Below are 23,270 nucleotides of genomic sequence, written 5' to 3'. Positions count from 1 at the left end.
TGCAGCGCTACAGAAGGCACCACAGTTATAAATAACATCAATCCATCAAGAACTCGTTTTACGAGGCGTCATAGCCATATGTCATATGTCATAGCCAAGTGTCAGTCAGCCGCAAGCCGTCCTCCAACGCTAGCTTCTCGTTGGTTGGAGCCGCTCTGCGGCCGCGTGCTGCTTTTGCCGGAATCGTCGCCTAGTGCAGATAAGTGACCGAATCGCGTTCTCACCGTAAAAAGGCATGTCTGTTCTCTTGCCTGTAAGGGCAGACTAATGGCAATGATGTTCTGCGTTCTGCTCTGTATTTGCTTTAATTTCTTGCTCTTTTTATGTTTTCTTCTTGAAACCGTTGGGCACGCGAAACGGGGTAAGGCGCTCGCTATTGATCGTCCACGTTAGCCAGGAATCGGGATCACGTGTAAGGCGCGTTGAAAGCACCTTCATTGCCGCTTTTAGGTCTGGTTCCTCTGAACACTAGCCATATTGTAACAGAAGCTGCTGTCCGGTAGTAAATCACGCAATGTTGTTCCTGGGATACTGTCTATCTCTGTCATCGGCGGCAGCTTTCACGCAGTGGTTGTGTCGTGTGAACCCGGAACTTCAATGTCAGGCCATCGGAAAGCCGCGCATCGAGTAAATTGAAAAGCTGGACCACCGGTCGGCGACTAAGCGTGGATTCGACGGATGGCTCGCGGGCATGCCAGGGGCCGCCTCGGTCGCTCGAACTTGGGCTATCCGCGTGGAGGGAGACACACCGTTGCCGCGCAACGCTCTTGCTTCATGTTAGAACGGAGCTCTGGAACAGTTCCGCCGGATTTTCGTTCTTTAATTCCCCGCTTCATTAAGCTACATCCGAAAACACGTCTCGGGTTCTCTTTAGCTGATATCTGTTTTGACCGCGCCCGTTTAGAACCGTTCAGTCTCGTTTCCCTGTGATTGCACCGCGGGGAAACTGGAATAGATGGCTTCTCGCTGCCGGCAGCGAGGTCCACAATGTAAAGCCCGCAATTTTGTGGCGCACGAAGCTTCGGCAGAAGCTGTGACTCTTAGTGGAGCGCCACGACGTGTAGTCGTCGGCTGCCGCCACTAAGGGTTTGCAGATAAATTCTGACGAGACTCGTCATTGAGCTATTTATATACGCCATAAGCTGCTCGCATGTGTTTCACGTGCATACAAATGGTAATGTTGTACTCGGAATGGCTCCAGTAAGGCATCACTTTCGGGCCGTTTTAAAGTTAGCGTTAAAGGCTCCCCGTTCTCCAGAAATTCCGATGTTAGCTTCGTCGGCGTTGTGAGTGAAAAATCACGGAAATGGCTTTGGAAGGTGGCAAGGTGACAGACCACGTGACATTACAAGAGCTGCCAGCTCGGGAGGATCCTTCGAGATGGGACAGTTAGATGGAAATCGAACCCCTTGTGACCCTTTGGATGCATATAATCGGCACGCTACTGTTATAGGCCACGAAGTTAAAGCGGATATTTATATACCTTTCCGGTGGTCTTTCACGCACTGTGGCTGATCACGACAGTATGCTGGAATATATGTGTGAAACCTGAGGCACAGATTCAGGGATTATCATTTTGAGTAGCAAAGAGCATGCACCTGAACAAGGATCTACAAAAGGAGCGGCAGGCGTGAGGCGTAAAAGCGGTACATTTAAAAGCGCAGCCTAACTATATCTCCCGTTACTATTTTGACCATTGGTTTTGTTTATGAAAGGGCTAAGCGCTGGTACCAACAACTTGAGTTTGCTGCTTATTTGTACATCTGTCTTCTCGAAGACAACTGCCCTTGGAATGGAAAATTCCTCCAAAATACGTTATGAGGCATGTGATTGGTGGAAATGGCTTGAAAGATAAACAATTTTCCGGATTAATTTTCTCCTGCCAAAATTATTCGCGCAGAACTGTTAACTCATACTTGTTAAAATTCACAGAACAGCGAACACGTGTGCTGCGGGAGACAAAATACCTTGGTTGCTTTTTTAAATAGATCGATAGTAATAAGTATGCAAAAATGTGTCAAATGGGAGTACCATTATTTGTTTGCCTGCGTTCGAAACACGTGCGTCCCGCTATCACGGGAGAAATCTTGACCAGAGCCGTTTCTGTGTCAGTAGCACGCTGACACGTCACGATCCTTGTTAAGGCGTAAGAATATTTGTAGGCGGGTTTCGCGTGGGCATTACCTTCTCATAGCTGTAAAAACGGAATTAGTATATTGAAAAAAAAAAAAAAAAAAGAATCCTACCATCGGATAGATCGTCAAGGAAAGGTGTGCAAGTGACAAAATAGTTGTTCTGGCTTTATTAGTTAAAAAAAAAAATTGAGCCAGTTGAGTCGGTCAGACATTGAAATAGACGGGAGGGGTAATGTCGACGTCCAAATGGGGTCACATGGTACTCGACTTCCGGTGATGTAGGTCTAAGTTTAGGTGGCGGGAAATTTGAAATGTTTGGACGTGAACGAGTGGGAAAGGGCGTGATTTGCGCATACAAATACAAATTTACAAATACAATACAAATACAAACGTATACAAATTTTAGTCGTGCTTTGCGCTAACTGCGTCCTCAGTGCTAGTCGTCTTTGATCGTCCATACGAAATAAAAGGCGATGGCAGTATATTCACGTTACGCCTATGAACGCTGTGGCAGCGTTGTCGACTTGATCGCGCAGAGCACTGAAGCATTCATGGCAAAGCTCACTTTCTTCGCAAGTGAGCTTTGCCATGAATGCTTCAGTGCTCTCTCTCTCTCTCTCTTTCTTTCTTCGCAAGTGACCTACATTTAGTTTACGGTTCTAGTTCCCAAAAAAAGCGTGGTTTGTCTTCGCAGCTAAGGCTGCGGTATCGGTAACTTTGAGCATACGCGGAAATCTTGCATGACGAAAGGGAACAAGACGTGCTGTAAGCCTGGAAGACGGAATCACGTATTTCAGTGCGTTTGAGTGCATTGGAATTAATTTAAATGCGGAGATATTAGCTCCGTTTGCCTTCGGGGAATGACGCTTTTATTTTTGTGTATTGGTCCAATATTTACGAGAAACCCCCAAGGTGGAGAAGATTTGAAACGTGGGAGTAATCACTCATTACCATCCACCCAAGAGCAGCCAAACGCGGTTGCAGAGGAAATCTATACAGCTTCCGCAAAAATTTCGTAGTTAAAGAAAAATTCGTCCTGGTTCGGGGTTCGAATCCAGGGCCACTGCCTATGGGCAGCCGCTCTTCCAAATGAGTTAACCAGAACCTTTGCTAACCTTTGTAGGATCCCCTTGACTAGATGCTTATGAGTAATTACTCTCTTATTTCATTTCATATGTGTGTAGGCCTGTACCACGTATGCGACTGCCCGTCTTTGTTGTGCAAAATATGTCTAATCTTTTTTAGTGAGCGAGTGAGTGAGGTTAGGGCAGGACGGGACGGAACAAGATGGGACGGCGCCGTCAGCTCTTTCACCCCGTGTATTGTCGTGAGCCGCTGTTCTGAATCGAGCTCTGCACACGCAGCGCGGGGAGGCGGAGTATAACGGGTTGCGAACGTTCAGAACAGTGCCGTCGCAGGGTTTAAGACCGCTGAAGGTTTCAAGAAAGCCCGGAGAGCGCTCCTCATGACCACAACATGCATCGTATCAAACTGCAGTAACCTCGAAATCACGTGCTAGCACATTGGGGCTAGCAGAAATGTAGGCTGTGATCTTGATGGCAAGAACACCGCGATGCATATCAAGTGGCTTTCATGCCACACATTGAAAGGCGTTCAATGAGCAAGTCTAAAGTTTACTTAAAAAAGAAATGCAGCATTACTTCATTAGTGCCCGAGTGCCTCTATGATCGCATGCAACTATAAAAACACCGCCTATCAAAGTGTACGGGTAAAGTCCATCATTTCAATAAACTGAACTTTTTTCTTTGGCGTCTTGACACCAAGGACAACAAGACTGGATCTCCTGACTTTGTTCTTATCGCTTGTGTTTATTCGCGCTTCGCAGTCTGTATACTGTCAGAAGCGCGTGCATTGAATTTGTGCGCATTTATCCGTCTCTGACTTGTGTTTCCTGTTGTCTTTCTTTTCAGAGGTGGAAGAAGCGATATTTTCGACTCAAGCCGCGGAAACTCTACTATGCAAAAGACACCAAGGTGAGAGTGATGCACTAAACGACGACGCCCACGGTACCCAACTCTCGTGGGGGATTTCCTTTCGCAATTTCGTGTTTTCTCCTTTTGTTTCATTTTCTCTTTTTTCTCTTCCTTTTTGCAACTTAGGGAAGTGTACGTTAGCAAAGAATTAATTGCGTTTGAAGGTGCACCGAGGAGACTTATGCAGCTCTTTCAGAGCACTTTGATAGTTGACCCGGCAGCAAAATTCGTATTTGTTGCCGATGAAAATTAATTTAATAAAATTTCGCCACTCAACTTAACTCACCGCTTCCACACCGCTAGCTATATATCACTTGGGATCTGTGCCCGCAAATCAGTACTATCAATACTTGCATCTTAATTATTAAATTGGCCTTTATGAAACACTTATTTTGTTTTTGTTTTTTCGGGGGGGGGGGGGGGGGGGGCTTTTTGGCGCGTCTAATGTGCTATATGTTGCTCTTGTGCGAAAAAAAAAAAAAAACATCGGCGGATATTTTCTTGCTGCGGAGCTTTAGAAAACGAGTTTTTCTTCTTTTCGAAAACTGATATCGTCTCGTCCGCACCTTCGAATTCCCGATTGGCACTAACCACCGCAGTGTATTAGTTAGCAGGTGAATTAGTTCTGGTTAATTATTTGTATCGTTAGAAAAGCTTTTACAGTAAATTGCATTTTCTGCAGCTGACAGTTCTTTTCCAACACCACTTTTTGAGCTGCATATTTTGGATGAATTTTTTAAAGTGCACCTTGAAACCCTCGGTGCGTTTGCATCCACAACTTGGGCTGATTTTTATCGCGTCTGTCCTTTCTTTCGACGTCGCAGTCTCGGTAGTTATACGCCGTCGTCACTGCAGCCCCAGTGCTTCAGCACAACGGTCTGAACATTAATGCATTAGGTTCGCTCCCAGTCGGAATCTTCCCTCGAAGAGGGCAGGAAGGATTTAGGAGGGGGATCCAACAGCAGCGCTTATCGCATCGCTCTTCGCTTACATTATGGTGAACAATCGGGACCTAACATGCAGCGCCGCTGTTTTTCAACAAGGAAGGGGTGAAATATTTTTTCCCGAGGGGGCATTTTGTTCCACGAAGTGTGCCGTAATGACATCGGCTTATGCATAAGGCGCACCGACACCATTTGGCACCGTGCACCCATTGCACCCATCTGTTGTTACCTGCGAACTAATGCTCTGAAACACAACGCTTTTGTGAGCCCCGCGTGTCGTAACCGCCGCTTCGTTCTTAAACTTCGTATGTTTCGTTCATTCTTTCTCTTTCTCTTTTTTTTTTCTTTTGCTTATGCGCTGGGGCACTCGCGCATAAAAAAAAAAAAAAAAAAAAAAGACAGTGAGCAAAAAAAAAAAAAAAAAGAAAGTAAGAATTCGTGAACTTCTCTTTTTCAGTGCATTTTATCTCATTCATTGACTGTGTGCTCGTGTTGTTTGGGTTTGCTCATTTCCTCGTGCTATTCCCTGTGGCTCTGCGGGTCCTCGGAATGTGTAATGGGGTTCGCGGGGTATACGTCCGTCCGTCACCGCGTCCGCGGATATCCGGCCTCCCTGCGGCGGCCCCTGCTGCTGCTCTCGCCTGCAGGTGTCGTAAAGCGTGAGCAGAGATTTCACAACTTCCGGAAAACGCGAAAGAGGAGCAATAATCCCGGACAGACAAACCATTTGCAAAATTGTGGCTGCGTTTCGCACCCCGTCTCTGTGTCGCTAAAACCGTGCAACGTCGCGAGGGACCTAAGCGACCGATAAGCGGCATGATTTCACGGATCCGTTTAAACACGAGGGAGGCTTGTGACTGGTGTCTTGACTCTTGCATCTTACGGGCTGTGGGGATCGGTCGGCGTACGAGCGGCGGCCGGTGACGAACGAACCTTCAGTTCGAGCGAGGGGGACCTCTCGATTGCGGCGTCTGATCAGCTGGCGCAGAGTTCGTAGCTTCCAGATAGCAGCTCAGCTTGGGGCCCCCTATTCTAAAGCTCTCTAATAACTGAGGGAATGAACGGGAAATAGAGATTCAGTTATTTTTATTTTTTTTGCTGCATTGAGTTGCGCTAGAAAAAAAAAAAAAGAAGCGCAGTGTTTACGCTTTCACGGATTTAGTCATTAAAGTCAGGAAAAAGCGTCCATGCGCCCATCGTCACTCTCGCTCTCGGGCTCACTTTCCCGTACTTCGCTGCCTCTAACGCAAGCGCTTGACGTGGTGCTCGAAGCCCTTCTGGTGGACGACGTCCTAGAGCATACGGGCGCGTCGCGGCTGAACGCTTGCATTTCGCGAAAGACTTCAGTAGACATTTTAGTGTGAAGATAATAGTGAACAGTTTATTACGAGCAACGTTCGAAAAGTAATTCCCATATTTTCAAAGCGATAGCGTTGGAGGCCCCATTTTGCAGAAAATCTGGCGTTGTCGTCGGCACATCATGGGCATGGCTGTGGCAGGTGGTAGTTGGCTGGTGATGTGGCCAGTCCGTGCGTTGTGTGACGTTACGAGACCGCATGACGTGGCAGGCACAGCCAAATCTGGCTTCTCCTACGAGGTGGGAATGTGAGATGACAACGCAATCTTCTAGAGCACTTGGGCGAAAGGCATATCAGTACGGCTTTGTTAAAGCGGAAATTTGTATCTACGTCGGGTGGTTTATCACATGATTGGGTAGCTTGCGACTGCGTGCTAGTCAAAATGTGCGATATAATAGAAGCACGAAAAAAAAAAAGGGGGGGGTTCGTTATTAAGCGAGTGTATCAAAATGCATGTACGCAAATGAGAATCTGCAAAAGGTCCCGCAGACGGAAACCATTTGCGCTGTCGCATCTCACCTTGAAAGGGACCGCGAAACGCAATTTACTAAAACTAGAAAACGTGCACGAATAATCGGTATTACATCAATCCTCTCCCCCACGCGCACATTAAACTAGCTTCGATAACGCCGAAGATATCAACGATTAAAAATGATGCTCACGATCTTGTCGTCCGTGCCCGTGTCATCTCTTTCGCCGGCCTTTTGTATGTGTTGCGCTGTTGTTCAAGATGAACAATGCTGCCCCCCCCCCCCCCCCCTGAACTCAGAGCATGCCGGCGCACTATACTCCGTTTCATACATCAAGTGCAACACTACCAAAGCTACAGCTCTTGTTTGCGCTCTCCGCATCCGCGATAAAAAATAGTGCCTGCTCTTGACAAGAGAAAATAATAGTTGCTTTGTCTGCAAGCTTAATACATTTTACATTTGCCATCAAATTCATAAAACGCACCTTTTTTAGGGAGAAAAGGTCGGATTTGGCTAATTTGTGTGTTTTTTTTTTTTTTCGTTTTTGTTCGTGCCGCGTTTTGCTGCCCCGCAACCTTGCCAGCTGTGCCCTCCGCGCTGCGCATCTCTTTTTGAGAAAATGGTTCTTTGGTGCGCATTTTTTCTATAAGATCCGCTCTGTGAAGATGTCTAAGCATGCGAAGCATGTTATTGCAAACGTGTATGCTCGGAATAGAGCCCGTTTCGGCAGGGACCACTCGCCTACCGAACGAGCGCGTAGTGATACGCCTCCTGTTTTTTTCTTTTTTTCTTGCGGACTACTTGCGTTGCTTTCGCTGCGTTGCACCTGATGTATGAAACGGAGTATAGACGAAAATAAATGAAACAAGTTGCGACGGCTCCCCCTCCCGTCCGCCTCACTTGGGAGCGCCCAATAGGAGGGCGCACCCAAAAAAACTCATTTGACGTCAGCGGGAAGAGGGTGGCTACGGGCACGCGGCGAGGTGTCGCCCTAATCGGTTGCGAGTGTTAGGGTGCCTCGATGTAGCGCGCCGTCGTGCTGGTATTGAGGTACCTTATTTCGAAGGTCGCCTAGAGCACCTTCTAAAAATTATTTGTAAATTATAAGGCACACGAAAAGCTTAGAAATTTGACTCGAATACGTTTTGTTAAATTAATACCGTAATTTTTTTCAGAGTCCCTTTAAAGGTGGAACTTAAGTGTGTGTGTCCCCCCCCCCCCCCCTTCATTTCTATCTCGACCTCTGTTTATTGAAATTTATGAAATTCCCAACTATCGTAGCATATCTGCTGGACATGTATTACTTTTTAATCTAATATCGGTCAAACTATCTGCCTTTGCGCCCCCTGTGAAAACGGGCATGCGAGCCTGTACTACTTATACTAGCTTTTACTGCTCATACTTTTATTTTAAGCCACTTCTTTATATATAACATGAAGACTACGACACGCCCTCTTTTGACCAATCAGGATTACGCAGTCACACCGACACTTCTTCCGCCGAACCCTTAACCCTATATAGCGTTAAAAGTTGCATGCATGTTCTTGTTCGGCGGTGTGCGAAATAGTGCAAGTTAACCGAGATCACATTGAAAAGTAATGCATGCCCGGATTATAAGCTGCCGTAATATTTGTGAATTTCATAAATTTTGAATGGCCCGTGTTCGAGAAAAAAATGTTGCTTTCTTTTCAGACACCTTTCGTAGAAGTTGTGCTAGCAAAATGCGTGAGGTACCTGGTAGGCGAATTTAATGCGAGTTTTTAATGAACCAGTGCTTTGGCCGACTTCTTTGTGTGTGTGTGTGTGTGTGTGTGTGTGTGTGTGTGTGTGTGTGTGTGTGTGTGTGTGTGTGTGTGTGTGTGTGTGTGTGTGTGTGTGTGCGTGTGTGCGTGTGTGCGTGCGTGCGTGCGTGCGTGCGTGCGTGTGTGTGTGTGTGTGTGTGTGTGTGTGTGTGTGTGTGTGTGTGTGTGTGTGTGTGTGTGTGTGTGTGTGTGTGTGTGTGTGTGTGTGTGTGTGTGTGTGTGTGTGTGTGTGTGTGTGTGTGTGTGTGTGTGGGGGCTGTTGTGACCGTGCATTGTCCGCGCTTGCGCGCACTATTGTGCGCCTGTGGGCGTGGTATTGATATGTGTTGTTGGTGCAAGGTCTCTAAGTGAGCCTGTTCACATGAAACTTTTTGTGTGAGCATGCTTTGCTTTGTCGAGACCCTACAACTGCCAAGTTGGCCTTGTCAACGGAACGTCAAGAAAAATACAAAGAAACGTCGCCCTGTGAGAAATAGCCCGAAGTGCTTTTGTTCAACTGTTCACCCTTCCTGTCGAGAGGCGCTATTGTCAAGTGAGGAATGCCTATTGTCCAAAGGAGACGATCGGAGTGACACGTCCGTTGACGTACAGGAGAAGAAAGGAGCATGAGGATTACGGCCATTAGAGGATTTCCTGTGAATGCAGGAGAGTTGCAATTGCCGGAAAGGAACAATGCTGGGAGCAGTATTCGTGGCGCGCACGTACACTTGGGTTTCTGAGAAGGAAGTCCACTTGCCGGAACCAACATAGCGAATCTTTGCAGAAGAATCGAAATTTACCTCCTCGCCGTTCCTAAGCTCTACTCGCCAACAAGTGACCACGCCCGACGAAACAATACTGGACCAGTCAGTGCATCAGACCATCAAATGTGATCGATTGGTTGCCGATATCTGAGGGGTGTGCCCTTTAACTGATTAGTCAGCATCTTCAGAAAGGGGCTGGACATAGGGGGATTTAAGGACGTTGCAGAGCACGAAATGACGCTCTGAGCCCTGGGTAAACGGCTCATCCAGACGCTTCTCGCTATGAACTCTTAACGCTTGCCATTTTGCTGATATACCCTTCTTTTTCATGTAAATAAGTTTTCTCAAAGTGCCATTAAACCTGCTTGTATGTATTTTACCAACTTCGAAGATTCAATCCTTCATCAACCCGGAGTCTGCACGCTACCAAGTGAAGGCCGGGTCGACTTAGTCCCAGTGTCACGACAGTGTGTGCGTGTGTGTGTGTGTGCGTGCGCGCGTGTGTGTGTGTGTGTGTGTGTGTGTGTGTGTGTGTGTGTGTGTGTGTGTGTGTGTGTGTGTGTGTGTGTGTGTGTGTGTGTGTGTGTGTGTGTGTGTGTGTGTGTGTGTGTGTGTGTGTGTGTGCACGCACGCACGCACGCACGCACGCACACACGCACGCACGTGCTCCGTCAACGTCTTTGCGCGTTCCTTGTTAAAAAGCGACTCTTGTCACCTTTGTTTGGCACCACTGCGCGTTATACTGACACAACCTAATCTGCGATCCTCCAGTAAGGGGCCCAGCGTTCGCCGTGGTTGCTCGCAGTCGCTTCTTGCGCCTCTCGTCGCAAGCTATGTGCGACAAAGCTGTGCCTCTCTTGTTCTTCGCTGTTTCCTGAAAGCGAATCGTGAGGCAGAAGTGGGCCTGCGTCTCGCATACAAATTCCGCCGTCACCTCTAGTGTCTCGGCGCAGTTGTGTGCAGCGCTTGGCAAGGTGCGCGAAGTTACCGGAGCCGCGTTTGCCGCTACCGTGCCAATTATATACATAGTGTACACAACCGAAAGGCGGCGCTGCATGCTCTGTGTTCAAGCGCTCCTCTGTAATGCTGGGCTTTCGCGCAACGACGATCCCCTGTTTATTTTCTACGTTATTTTCACTTCGCTCGCTGCGCGTCTGAATCTAATAACCTCTGCGAAAAGGCTGTGAAAGGTCGACTCAATTTAAAGCAGAATTTCGTAACTTACGTACGGATAGAAAACTTTGTATAATCTCTCGAAGCGATGTGGCGCATGTATACGGATGCTGATTGAGGCCTTATGAGGAGTCTTCTTGGTGCTACTGCAAGCAGCCTCTTGCAGCAGCACCAAGAAGCGCTGGTTTTACTTGCTTCTTCATGAAAAAAAGGGGGGGGGGGGGAATGGGGAAGGGGCAAAAATGAAGGAATAAATGCGCGCGTACGGTGCTTAGGCGCGGCCGCTTCTTCTCGCCCTGCAGCTTCCGGTCCTCGTTACGCACGGCGGCTGCTGCGCGTGTATATACACGCGGTACGCCCGGATGGCATTGTTTCTCGGCGCGCAAATAGCGCGGCGATGCTCAGCTGCGCGCGCTTTCTTGTCTCCCCAATTAGGGATCCTCTCGCGTAGAGCGCGCTTCTCTGCGGAGGCTCGCTTTGATTGCGAGCTAAGCGCCACTCGTATTCTGCTCCTTTTTTCTCTCTCTCTCTCTCTCTCTCTCTCTCTCTCTCTCTCTCTCTCTCTCTCTCTCTCTCTTTGTAACCTTTGAGAGCGCAGTGAAGACGAGGCTTGGAAAGGAATTTCGTGGAGCGCTTTCGCCGTAGGCTGCCTGGCATGCAGATTACTTAGCTGGTTAGTGGGAGGCATTGGTTGAACAAGGTCCGCGCGTGCGGGAGAGGGAGAGGCGCGCGTTGGGTTCAGAGGAAGAATGGCAAGAGGACGTGGGGAAGGACAAAGAGGTCCGGTATGTAGGCTTGGACGGTGCGGTTACCGCAGATGTTGCGCGTACCCTTTGTGTGCGGAGGAACCTCGAGAGGGTGTACGAAGGTGCGTCCGCCAGCTGAAGCGCTCGCGCTCTTTCCGTGGCTTCATCCGCGGCTCGTTTCCTTCTCGGTGGCAGCGCTGTTTGCATTGTAAATTATCGGCTGGTTTAGAGGCGGCAGTGCAGGATGAGTGGAAGACGAGCGTGACGTGCGTTTACGTGGAAGTGTAGGCGGGGGCTAGAGATATCCGTTAAGTAAGGGTATCCACGGAGTCTGCTGTTCGAAGTAACAGGCTTTGACCACTTTCATCGCCGCTGGAGGTGCATAACTGCTTTCGGGCTTGTCTACAACTGTCAGAGCGTTCTGTAGTGGGCTTAGCCTGGGTAGCTCACTTTAGCCTGGGCCCTCGCTGACCGAAAGAGGCGTGTCGAGAAACGTGAAAAGGTCGCATCTGTATATAGCGTGGCTCGTTATACGCCTTGCACGTATACGCATGCCTGATGATGATGATGATGACCTCAGTCAAAATGACACACACACACCCACGGGGGAGGATATGCCAGGGTACATTGTAGATACTAAATATATATAGCCAATGATTGTTGTATCTAAATATGGGTGTTTAACAAGAATTTGTAAAAAATAAAAAGGAAAAGAAAAAACAATGAATTCTCACCTAGCATAGGAATCTGCCTGATAAACTTAATCATAAATAGAATCGCACACTGGTTTTAAGGCATATCCCGTGATGCTTGCTCCGAAAGAGGAGAGAACTGGCATGGCTAGTTGAAGGCCTAATCTAGAAATGGGAGTCTCTATGTGAATTTTACTGAGAGATGCGAACCGCCGGCAGAAGAGGAAACAATTATCTATGGGTTCAATTTCCGTGCAACGCGTCAGTCTCTTGCGCTGCGCCTTGGATGTCATCTTCAACTTGCATCCGTCCGCCGTCTCGCAAGTATGCCGCAAATTTAGCAAAACGGCGACAGATGTGAGCGAGCAATAGATCTTATATTGATGTGCATTACATAGTTCATTTAAAATGTCTGGTGTTGTCGCATTGTAAACGTGCACTAGTAATTATACGACCGTGAGGTTTTTCTTTTCATCTCTCTCTCTCTCTTTAGAGACGCGCTTTCGGAATAGTGGCACGCATTTTGCTTGTTCTGCTGATCCTGACTGCACTGGGATCGATGTGGCACAGTGTAGTAGCCATCATTTTAATGCCGCGACCGTAGTCGTTGCCCACCTGTTGGAGCTGGAAACGAAAATAATAATTTAATAATAATTTGTTTACAGGAAGGGAAAGACGCAGTATCTGTCACACTTGCTCTATGGACACCTGACCGCGCCGTAAGGGAAGGGATGAAGGTGGGAGTGAAAGTGGAAAGAGAGAAAGGCGAGCCGTAGTGGAGGGCTACGGAGTTATTTCGACCACCTGGGGATCTTTAACGTGCGCTGACATCGCACAGCACACGGACGCCACTTCGTTTCGCCTCCACCGAAACGCAGCCGCCGTGGTCGGGTTCGAACCCGGGAACTCCGGACAATGGTCCGGCGTCTTACCACTGCACCACCCCGGCGGTGCTGGAAACGAAAAGTTTGTGGCTATTTGCAGAAATATAGCAGCGAAACACTTCTTCTGTGTGCGTAAGTGCTCCCTTAGCAGGGCCTGTGTGGATTCCGATGCACCCATGCGTTCGGGAGAGAATTGATCTGAGACGGGAGCGCGCATTAAAAGATTTTAAAGGACTTATTGCTGGATGGTCTATTAATATTTTTTTTTCTTTTTTTTTTCCACGCCGTCGTGTAGTTTTGAGACGCATATGCGCATATTCATTCACATCTATTTGTGCAGTTTGGAGCTGCATGCAGAGATGTTATTGAACGGAAGGCATTTTGTCATACTGCAGAGATATTGAGATATCTGGCACTGATTTTTCGTGAGCACATATATATGTCCTATCTGGCCGGAAGAGCATGGCACCGTAGTGTAGCGCCGTCCAATATCGTCATACCTTTGAAGGTTAAACCAGATCATTTCTTTAAAATGAAACATTCCAAAGCACAGCGGCAGCCTGTTGAAAATAGTAGCCCATCTTTCGACTACAGCGAATTGATCCGCGGCCCCTATGTACGATGCGCAATCGGAAGTGTTATCAGATATGAAGAACAATCAATTATATCCATTATATTGCAAATAAGATACCAGCCATATTGTCACTGAAATTGCTAACAGTTTTTGTTTGTTGTTGTTGGCGTCTGCGTTGTACTCGTCGCTCTCCTAAGTTCTATTGCCTCAGCGGGTCAGGCGACTGAGAGTGCCGTATCCGATCAGACAGACAAGCGCTTAGCGCGTCTCTGTGGGGTTAATATTGCGACGGGGAGTGTAAAGGGGCGCCTGTCTAATATCGCTGGTGTATATACTTCCTGCTGCGGTGAATTTTGTGCGCAGAAGAATGCTGCGTACGCGCCCTGCGCGAGCAACTTGTGCACCGCTGGTCTCTGCACAACCTGCTGCAGCGCTGCTGTCCGGCCGCGCAGGCTATCCGCCAGGTTGCGCTGGAAGGATCGCAGTGAGGGCTTTACGCAGTGAGGCCACTAAGCGATGAACGAGCTCTGTCGTGCTGAACTCAGTGCAGCTGAGGGTCGCTGATTTGGCTCAATGCTGTGAAGCGGAAGCTCTTTGCCTTATTTTTACATTTATATTATTTATTTCGAAGCATCCGAAACGTTCATCGATCGCCCGCTACAGATGGAGGGGGAGGGGGTGGAGGGTACTATAATGATGATGATGATGATGATAATAATAATAATAATAATAATAATAATAATAATAATAATAATAATAATAATAATTGTTGCACAAAATTCGCTTACAACTTCACAAAGAGGCGGGCCCGTCAAAGTCAACGTGATGCTTGTTGGACTCGGATCGAAAACGAAACATTTCAGATGCAGTCTGTTTAGATATATGCAGATAAGGTGCGACAGAAAAGAAATTTGACCAAGGTTCTACTTGGGAAGTACATATCAACAAACCGCTACTTTGTAGATGAGCCTACAAGACAAATAAAGAAAAAGAAAAAAAATATTAGTGAGCGTAAGAAAAAAACTATCATTCCAGCAGTTTGGTTAGCTATACTAGACTATTGAAAATTGAGTGTTAATAATAAAAATAATGATGATGATGATGATTATGATCACAGATTGTCATTTTTTACAGACTGCGCGTCACCGAAAGGCGCTGTCGTTCCATGACTGATTTATCCGGATGGTAGCAAAAAAGAAAAAAAAATGGGGGGGGGGGGGGAGAAATATTGGGGCCTACATATAGTCAGCGACTCGAATTTTTGATGGCTGGTGTCCTGGTGAAAAGAGAAGAAACACTGTCTGTCCGACCCCTGCTTTCCGAGTGTGCCGCCGAGGCATTACGACGACAGGACAATTTCGCATGCCGGAAAAAAATGAGTTTCGACGACAGGACAGTCTCGTATGCCGGCAAAAAGAAAAAAGAAAAATACATTGCGCAGGTTAGCCAGAACTAAAACTGCACAGATCAGGCGGGCACGCAATGACAGGCAGTGGCAAAGAAACTGCACCACAGAACCGCGCGCGGTGTCGTTTCTTCCTGACTTCATGCTCTTGTGTGTGTCCCGTCTGATTTACGCAGTTTCCGTGGCAAGAACCAACTAGCCATTTATGCTTTTTTTTTATTATTTTTTTTTTTTTTAATGGAGCCATGCACGGCGACGGCACGTAATGGCGAAATTCGCACCAGTCCGGAGCAAGTAAGAGGAGCCGCATAAGCAATCCCGGCCATCTCATGGTCGCTGAACGCCTCGTATTACTGCTGTGTCAGGCGCCGCGAATCGCCGATTCCGCGTACAGTTGCGTCTAGCCAGAACCCTGCTGCGTTATGGAAGCCGCAAAGGAGGCGGAACAGCGTTCTTCATGCATAGCCCACGCAGCACCAACTCGTGAGCTGTTCGCATGCTTGAAGAGCGTAGATCGTGATTTACCGACACGCTGCCTGTGCACGGCCGCTGGCCAATCAGGAGCCAGCTGTCAGTGGTTGAATGAATTCAAGCTGAAACAGTTGTTTTCAGTAATACTCTTCTTTAGAAGCGTGGAACAGAGAATTTATTTCTTTTTTATTCGCGTCGTTATTCTTCCCTCTTTTTCTCTCGGTATTGTTGCGGATCTGTCAGATATCTGTTTCTCGCTCAAATTCGGCATCGTTCCGTCGCTATGACGACAAATGGTTTCCTGTGAGGAGACACCACCACGATGACATGCTTTTTAATCCCGCCAGAGCCTATCCTTTTGTTATTTCATTTTCATATTGTCTCTTCTGTCCTGGCATATCATCACTTTGAGCTCTCTCAATTTTACTGTGTGATTATTTTTTTCTCTCGCGTTTGTTTTCTCCATTGCTGCTCCCACGCGATTTCGACATCGGTGTCGGATGTTCCGTCTCAAAAGGGCCCTGAGGAGAACGGAGAAGTAATCTCGCGTGAACGCGCAGCTTGACTCTTCCTTCTTCTACCCCCTCTTCCTTTCTATTTATGACCACACCTGCTCTCGTTTCTCCCTCTGCTTGTCCCGTCAGTCCTCCGTATTGAGGCGTAATTGCGAAGGCAGCGTATTTTGTGATGGGCTTCTAGAAATTTTCTTTATTTTTTTTACTTCGGTAATCTCGGTGTCGTTTTCATCCGTGGAAATTTCCGTCGTCCAAACTTCACCTGGGCAGGAATAGCGTGTTTTGCTTCCGACGAGGATCTTGATGGCCTAAACGTTTACTGGATTCCCCACAGTCGTGGCGCAGAATGCCTAACGTAAGAAGAGATGCGGCGCAACTGTCCCTATATGTCTTGGGTTTGGTATCCGAGATCGGGTGAAACTACGATACGAGCTCCTGACGACTCGTGCAACGGTCTCGCTCCGCTCCCTGTTTAACTTTTCTTACATGTAGGCATTATCGCGTATCCATGAGCTGCAGTCAACTGCAAGCCCATGGGGCACGGCACAGTTCAGTTCAGTTCAGGCGTTCAGTCGTGTCCGACTCTTCGTGACCCTATGGACCATGTCACGCCACGCTTTCCGGTCTCTCACTATCTTCTTAACATCACATAGCTTCATCTGCAATGCCTCGAGAATGTCATCTAACCATCGCGTTCGCTGCCTACCCCTTCTCCGGCGACCCTCAACCTTTCCCAACATCAAATCTTTCTCCAGCGACTCCTCTCTTCTCATCAGATGACCAAAGTAGCTGAGCTTTAACTTTAGAATTTGACCCTCCAATGAGCAGTCAGGGTTTATGGTCGACAATATCGACTGATTTGATCTTCTGGCAGTCCAAGGAACTCTTAAGAGTCTTCGCCAGCACCACAATTCAAACGCGTCAATTCTTCGGCGGTCAGCCTTTTTCACAGTCCAACTCTCGCATCCATACATCACAACTGGAAAGACCATAGCACGGGTTATACGGATCTTGGTTGGTAGACCTGCTCTTTACTATGCGGTCAAGGCTAACCATTGCTCTCTTTCCCAGAAGCAGGCGTCTCCTAATTTCATGGCTGCAGTCTCCTTCCGAGGTAATCTTGGCGCCCAAGAACAGAAAATCTGTCACAGCTTCCACTTCTTGTCCATTGATGCTCCAGGACTTGATAGGGCAAGACGCCATGATCTTCGTCTTTTTAATGTTCAGTTTAAGCCCAAACTTCTCATTCTCTTCTTGTACGCGGATCAGAAGTCTCTTGAGTTCCACTTCACTTTCTGCCATTAAAGTGGTATCATCCGCATATCTAAGGTTGTTGATATGTTTTCCAGCAATCTTCACTCCAGCTGAAGACTCGTCCAGACCGGCCTTCCTCATGATGCACTCTGCATATAGGTTAAATAGGCAGGGCGACAGTATGCAGCCTTGCCTCACCCCTTTCTCAATCGGAAACCAATCAGTAAGGCCATGCCCAGTTCTGACTGTGGCCTCTTGCCCTTCATAAAGGTTCCTGAGGAGACAGATGAGGTGAATTGGAACTCCCATCTCTTGAAGAGCTTGCCACAATCTGCTGTGATCTACGCAGTCAAACGCTTTCGCATAATCAATAAAGCAGAAGTAAATGGGTTTCTGGAACTCTCTTGCTTTTTCCATGATCCAGCGAAGGTTGGCAATTTGGTCTCTAGTTCCTCTGCCCTTGCGAAACCCAGCTTGCACGTCCGGAAGCTCCCGATCCACATACTGCTGCAGCCTATCTTGCAGGATTTTTAACATCACCTTGCTAGCATGCGAAATAAGCGCGATCGTGCGGTAGTTGGAACAATATTTGGCACTGCCTTTCTTTGGAATGGGGATGTAAACTGACCTCCTCCAATCCTGTGGCCACTGCAGGGTTGTCCAAATCTTTTGACATAATGTATGCAGTGTGTTAACAGCGTCGTGGTTGAGGTTTTGAAGCAACTCAGCTGGAATACCATCAATTCCGCTAGCTTTGTTCTTAGCAAGGCTGGCTAAGGCCCATTCAACTTCACTCTTCAGGATGGCCGGCTCGAGATCAGTAATCACAACCGTCCTATGTTGGGTTTGCACATCCGGGTCCTTCTTGTACAGTAGTTCTGTGTATTCCTGCCACCTCTTCTTTATCTGGGTGTGGGGCACGGCACACCCAGATAAAATAGCAAACTATTGTGATGCAGCAGCTCCTCCCCGCTTAAAATTGTTACAGGAGAATTACCTAAGTGGCTACAGGTTTTAAACGAAGGTCCAGAGCGCTGCGAGGTATTCAACTCGCCCCGTGCATCTCCATATCGCGATAACTGTCCGCCGTGTACCATTTCATATGCAGATCTACTTTTCAAGTCTTGATGAGCACGCTGTCTGCCGAAGAGCGGCGCTCCTACCCAATGCCATATTAATGCCATAAATCCGCTCACGCTTCTCTAGGTCTAATTCGTCGCATAGCTATGCGCTCTGGCGGCGCGCGTGCTCATACGGCCTGCCAGTTTGTTCGCTCTATCCTCCAGCCGCGGATAATCTACCAGGCACAATTTCAACGTCTCATCCGCAGAGAGAGAGAGAAACAACTTTATTTGCCCCAGACGTCGTGAATTAGGGCAGATGGGTCCTGTGTGGCCCCCAGGTGGGGGCGACATCCTGGGCCCACGAAATGAGTGAAAGTTGTGTGTTCCTGTCTGGCTTGGTAAGGAGTTGGTGCCAGCTTTCCGCAGAGGGAGCTGGCAGGAGGGCCCTTGGGGGCGAGTTATTTACGCATCCCCAGAGGATGTGCGCCTGAGTGGCGGGTTCTCCGTTGTTACAATTTGGACATGCGGGGTCGTATTCCCCGTTAGTAATTAGTGATAGCCTGGAGTGACTAAGAAATGAGTGTGTCTGTAATCTGCGCAGCAAGGTGGCTTGTGCTCGGTCAGTGGGACTCCCTTGAGGGTATTGATCATGAGGCTATGCGTGCCATAACATGTCTCCCCCCGTCTAACACCCATATCAGTGCTTCAGGTACCCGTGCCCAACTAAATACGCTAAGTGAACTCATTGAGCGGATGGCAAACAGAGCTCGCAAAAAGTATATACAACTTCATCGTTTAACGACACTACATCCGTAGTCGTAATGCCAACTCACGGACAATCGCCCCACTGCTTCCCCGTCGGTACATCCGCACATCTACCTGAAGGGTGCATATTGTATACTGATGCATCACATACTGCAGAGCGAGGAGTTACGTATAGTCCCTTTCATTCGCATCTGAACTCTCATGTGACACATATCGCGGATACGTGCACCCCTCTGGCACTCTTCAAGCCATTTACAATGCCATTTATTCCCTTCCGCCCGTTCCTACATTCAATGCAGTTCATCTTTACACCGACTCTTTCACTGTCATTAAACAGCTTAAGGCCGTTCGACGCACATTCCAGATAACTCAGCCCACTCATCTGCTCTGTGCAAAGTACCCATGTCCTGTGCGCGTACACTGGATTCGCGGCCATGCTCGCGATCCGCATAACATTCAAGCGGACGCTATGACACACATTAACACATCAGACGACCCATCCTTCCCCTTTTCCCCCACGCGAACACGCGCTCTCATTGCTCCGTGTTCGCGCCCTCTCATTCGGTAAGAGGAGGTATCTGTGCGCGGGATTCGGGCACGGGTGGTTCAGACCCCATCTGTACGTCATCGGTGGCGTGAAAAAGGTCTGCCAGTGACTGACAGGTGCCCTCATTTTGACGCTGCACCTGAGATTTGTGATGTGCGTCACTTGTTGTGGACGTGCCCAGCAACGGCTCCGGTGAAAAAAACAGCTGCTCATGAAGGTAGGCCTGCTGTGGAACCTCGAATGTGGTTATGAGAAGTGGACAATGGACAACCAGTACACCGCCAACCTCTGCGACTTCCTCAGTGAAACTGGACTTCAGTCCTTTTTTTAACTTTCTATCTCCTGCAATCCATTCCCCCTTTCTCAGCTTATGCCTTATGACAAACTTCTCGAATGTTCAAAGTTCTCGAATGATAATGTCCCCGCCGGGGTGGTGCAGTGGTAAGACGCCCGACCACTGCGCCGGAGTACCCGGGTTCGAACCCGACCTCGGCGGCTGCGTTTCGATGGAGGCGAAACGAAGAGGCGTCGTGTGTTGTGCGATGTCAGCGCACGTTAAAGATCCCCAGGTGGTCGAAATTACTCCGTAGCCCTCCACTACGGCTCCTCTTTCTCTCCTTCGACTTTCACTCCCGTCTACCTCCCTTCCCTTACGGCGCGGTTGCGGTGTCCACAGAAAAACAAGTGAGACAGTTACCGCGCCTTTCCCTTCCTATAAATAAATCAGTTCTCGAATGATAAAAAAAAGAAAAAATCACTACCAGAACAAAATGCCAAATCAAAGAGTGTTAAAGATTCGTAGGATGGCTAAAACTAAAGTTTAAAATAAAAATATTTCGCTGCAATGTCTATACATTTCGAGGCTCTAGGGCTGGGTGGTTGGGCACGAGTTGCTATCGGCAGCAAAAAAGACAGATTGCTTTGGTTTGTTTTGTGGGGTTTAACGTTCCAAAGCAACTCAGGCTATGAGAGACGCTGTAGTGGAGGACTCCGGAAATTTCGACCACCTGGGGTTCTTTAACGTGCACTGACATCGCACAGCACACGGGCGCCACTCCGTTTCGCCTCCGACGAAAGCAGCCGCCGAGGCCGGGATTCGATCCCGCGTCCTTGGGAACAGTAGTCGAGCGCCGTAACCACTGCGCCACCCCGGCTTTTTTTTTTTCTTTATTGCATGAATTGGTACTAATACATCAGTAAAAGATCGTGATTGCGATGCCCCTTGGCTGACAACCGTGTCTAATGGACTTTCATTACCACAAGTTCGCCCATCAGACTCAAGACCTCCTCCGCAGCGTCTTGCTGCTTCAAAATTTCTTTTAGTTTATACACTTGTTCAACAAAATAATCACATACAGATCGTGCATCGACATCACAGTGTCTATAAGCCATCCTACTCCTCCAAATACTGTGAAGGCCCAGTAGCATGATGAGGTCATACTGAAAATCATCATTAATAGTTGTCAAGTACCGAATTCCACTGCGCCACCCCGGCGGGGTGCAAAACAGACAGAGAATAGATATATCATATTGATATCTGTATGGTGTAAGTCCCGGCTGCACCAGTGAGCGAGGCCACCACAGAGATCCGGGATAGTCAGAGTAATGCACAACTATCAGAAAGTAGGAACAAAGTATGAGACGATTAGAGAATTGTTGGAGAAGGGCTAAATAGTAACTTAAAAGGAGGAAGAAGAAATTGGTATCTAATCTTAAGAAATTTGACACCCTGGTATAATTATGTGACAGTTCTGACCATTCTGGTACAAATGGGGTGCCGCTATTATCTAGATCTCTGTACTGATAGCCCAGAGTAGCGCTAACCAGAACGTAACTCGAAGTTTAGAAGAAGGCATGAAATAAGCAGTATCGGAGTTTAAATTTCACTATGCTTGGGGGCGATATATCCACAGCTCCGGCTCGAAGGGGGATGGCAATAAAATGCATCTATCGTTTCATTTCTATGGGTCATACTTTCTTGGACAGGGGACTCAGCATAAAACGCCGATATCAATCGTCCGTAAACTTACTATACTTTCAGTGCTCTAAAGATACCCTGGGGTATGTAGAATGAGCGTGCACACTTTCTGCTGGGATAAGGGCGAATTTATGGGTCTCTTTTGAAAGGCGATTGTTGGGAGCGACCTCAATTTAATTGAGTATTTCCTTCTTGGTTTTTTCTTTCTTTTTTTTGTCGTGTAAAATCGTTGCAGCCCAGCTGGGTGAAAGCATCGTCATATCGTTTACCGTCATGTATAGCGCTCCTCGGGGTATTTTTTTTTTTTTTTTACATTCGGCTGAAGTAGTTAAGTGGGGTGCGTTATTCAAAATGTTTGGTTTTACGGATTTTAACGTCCCAAAGCGACTAAGATTATGAGAGACGCCGTAGTGGAGGGATCCGGAAATATCGACCGACCGGGTTGTTTTAAGATGAATTGACGTCGCACAGCATTATAGGCGCCACGTTCTCGCCTTCATCGAAAAGCGGCCGCCACGGCCGGGATTCGACCCCACATCCCTGGCCACAGTAGTCGAGCGCCCATACCACTGCACCACCGCAAATACCTACATACATACGTTACATACATACATACATACATACATACATACATACATACATACATACATACATACATACATACATACATACATACATACATACATACATACATACATACATACATACATACATACATACATACATACATACATACATACACACACACACACACACACATACATACATACATACATACATACATACATACATACATACATACATACATACATACATACATACATACATACATACATACATACATACATACATACATACGCTCGACTACTGTTCCCAAGGACGCGGGATCGAATCCCGGCCTCGGCGGCAGCTTTTCGATGGAGGCGAAAAGCAAGGCGCCCGTGTGCTGTGCGATGTCAGTGCACGTTAAAGAACCCCAGGTGGTCGAAATTTCCGGAGTCCTCCACTATGGCGTCTCTCATAGCCTGAGTTGCTTTGGGACGTTAAACCCCACAAACCAACCAACCAACCAACCAACCAACCAACCAACCAACCAACCAACCAACCAACCAACATACATACATACATACATACATACGTACATACATACATACATACATACATACATACATACATACATACATACATACATACATACATACATACATACATACATACATACATACATACATACATACATACATACATACATACATACAATCAGTTCAGTTCAGTCGTGTCCGACTCTTCGTGACCCTATGGACCATATCACGCCACGCTTTCCGGTCTCTCACTATCGTCCTAACATCACATAACTTCATCTATATACATACATACATACATACATACATACATACATACATACATACATACATACATACATACATACATACATACATACATACATACATACATACATACATACATACATGCATACATACATACATACATACATACATACATACATACATACATACATACATACATACATACATACATACATACATGCATGCATGCATGCATGCATGCATGCAAAAGGCCAAAATCGTTTAATCAACTTATAGAGAGGGTCAGAAACAACCGATCCAGTTTTGTTTTTTTGGAGGAAAGGGGGGGGGGCATTTTTAGAAAACCCACGAAATATAATTTACGAGAAAATATATATATGCAACGTGACTGCGTTCATGCGCTATTGATGAGCTCCCAACAGCGTTTT

The 23,270-nt window shown here is 47.3% G+C and overlaps 1 protein-coding gene across 2 annotated transcripts in view; it reads left to right on the top strand.

Moving 5' to 3' along the window:
- The window catches only part of LOC146198148 (diacylglycerol kinase delta), a 262,183-nt gene that overhangs the window by 170,021 nt on the left and 68,892 nt on the right, over nucleotides 1-23,270 (top strand). For both annotated transcript variants that reach the window (XM_084593476.1, XM_084593475.1), the window contains exon 3: nucleotides 4,067-4,129. In XM_084593476.1, coding sequence (XP_084449602.1) covers nucleotides 4,067-4,129 — 63 coding nt within the window. The remainder of the gene's footprint in view (nucleotides 1-4,066; nucleotides 4,130-23,270) is intronic.

Source organism: Amblyomma maculatum, chromosome 2 (assembly GCF_055883805.1).
Source record: "Amblyomma maculatum isolate TAMU_Amacu chromosome 2, ASM5588380v1, whole genome shotgun sequence".
Classification (NCBI taxonomy): domain Eukaryota; kingdom Metazoa; phylum Arthropoda; class Arachnida; order Ixodida; family Ixodidae; genus Amblyomma; species Amblyomma maculatum.
This window is presented reverse-complemented; position numbering and strand designations above follow the sequence as displayed.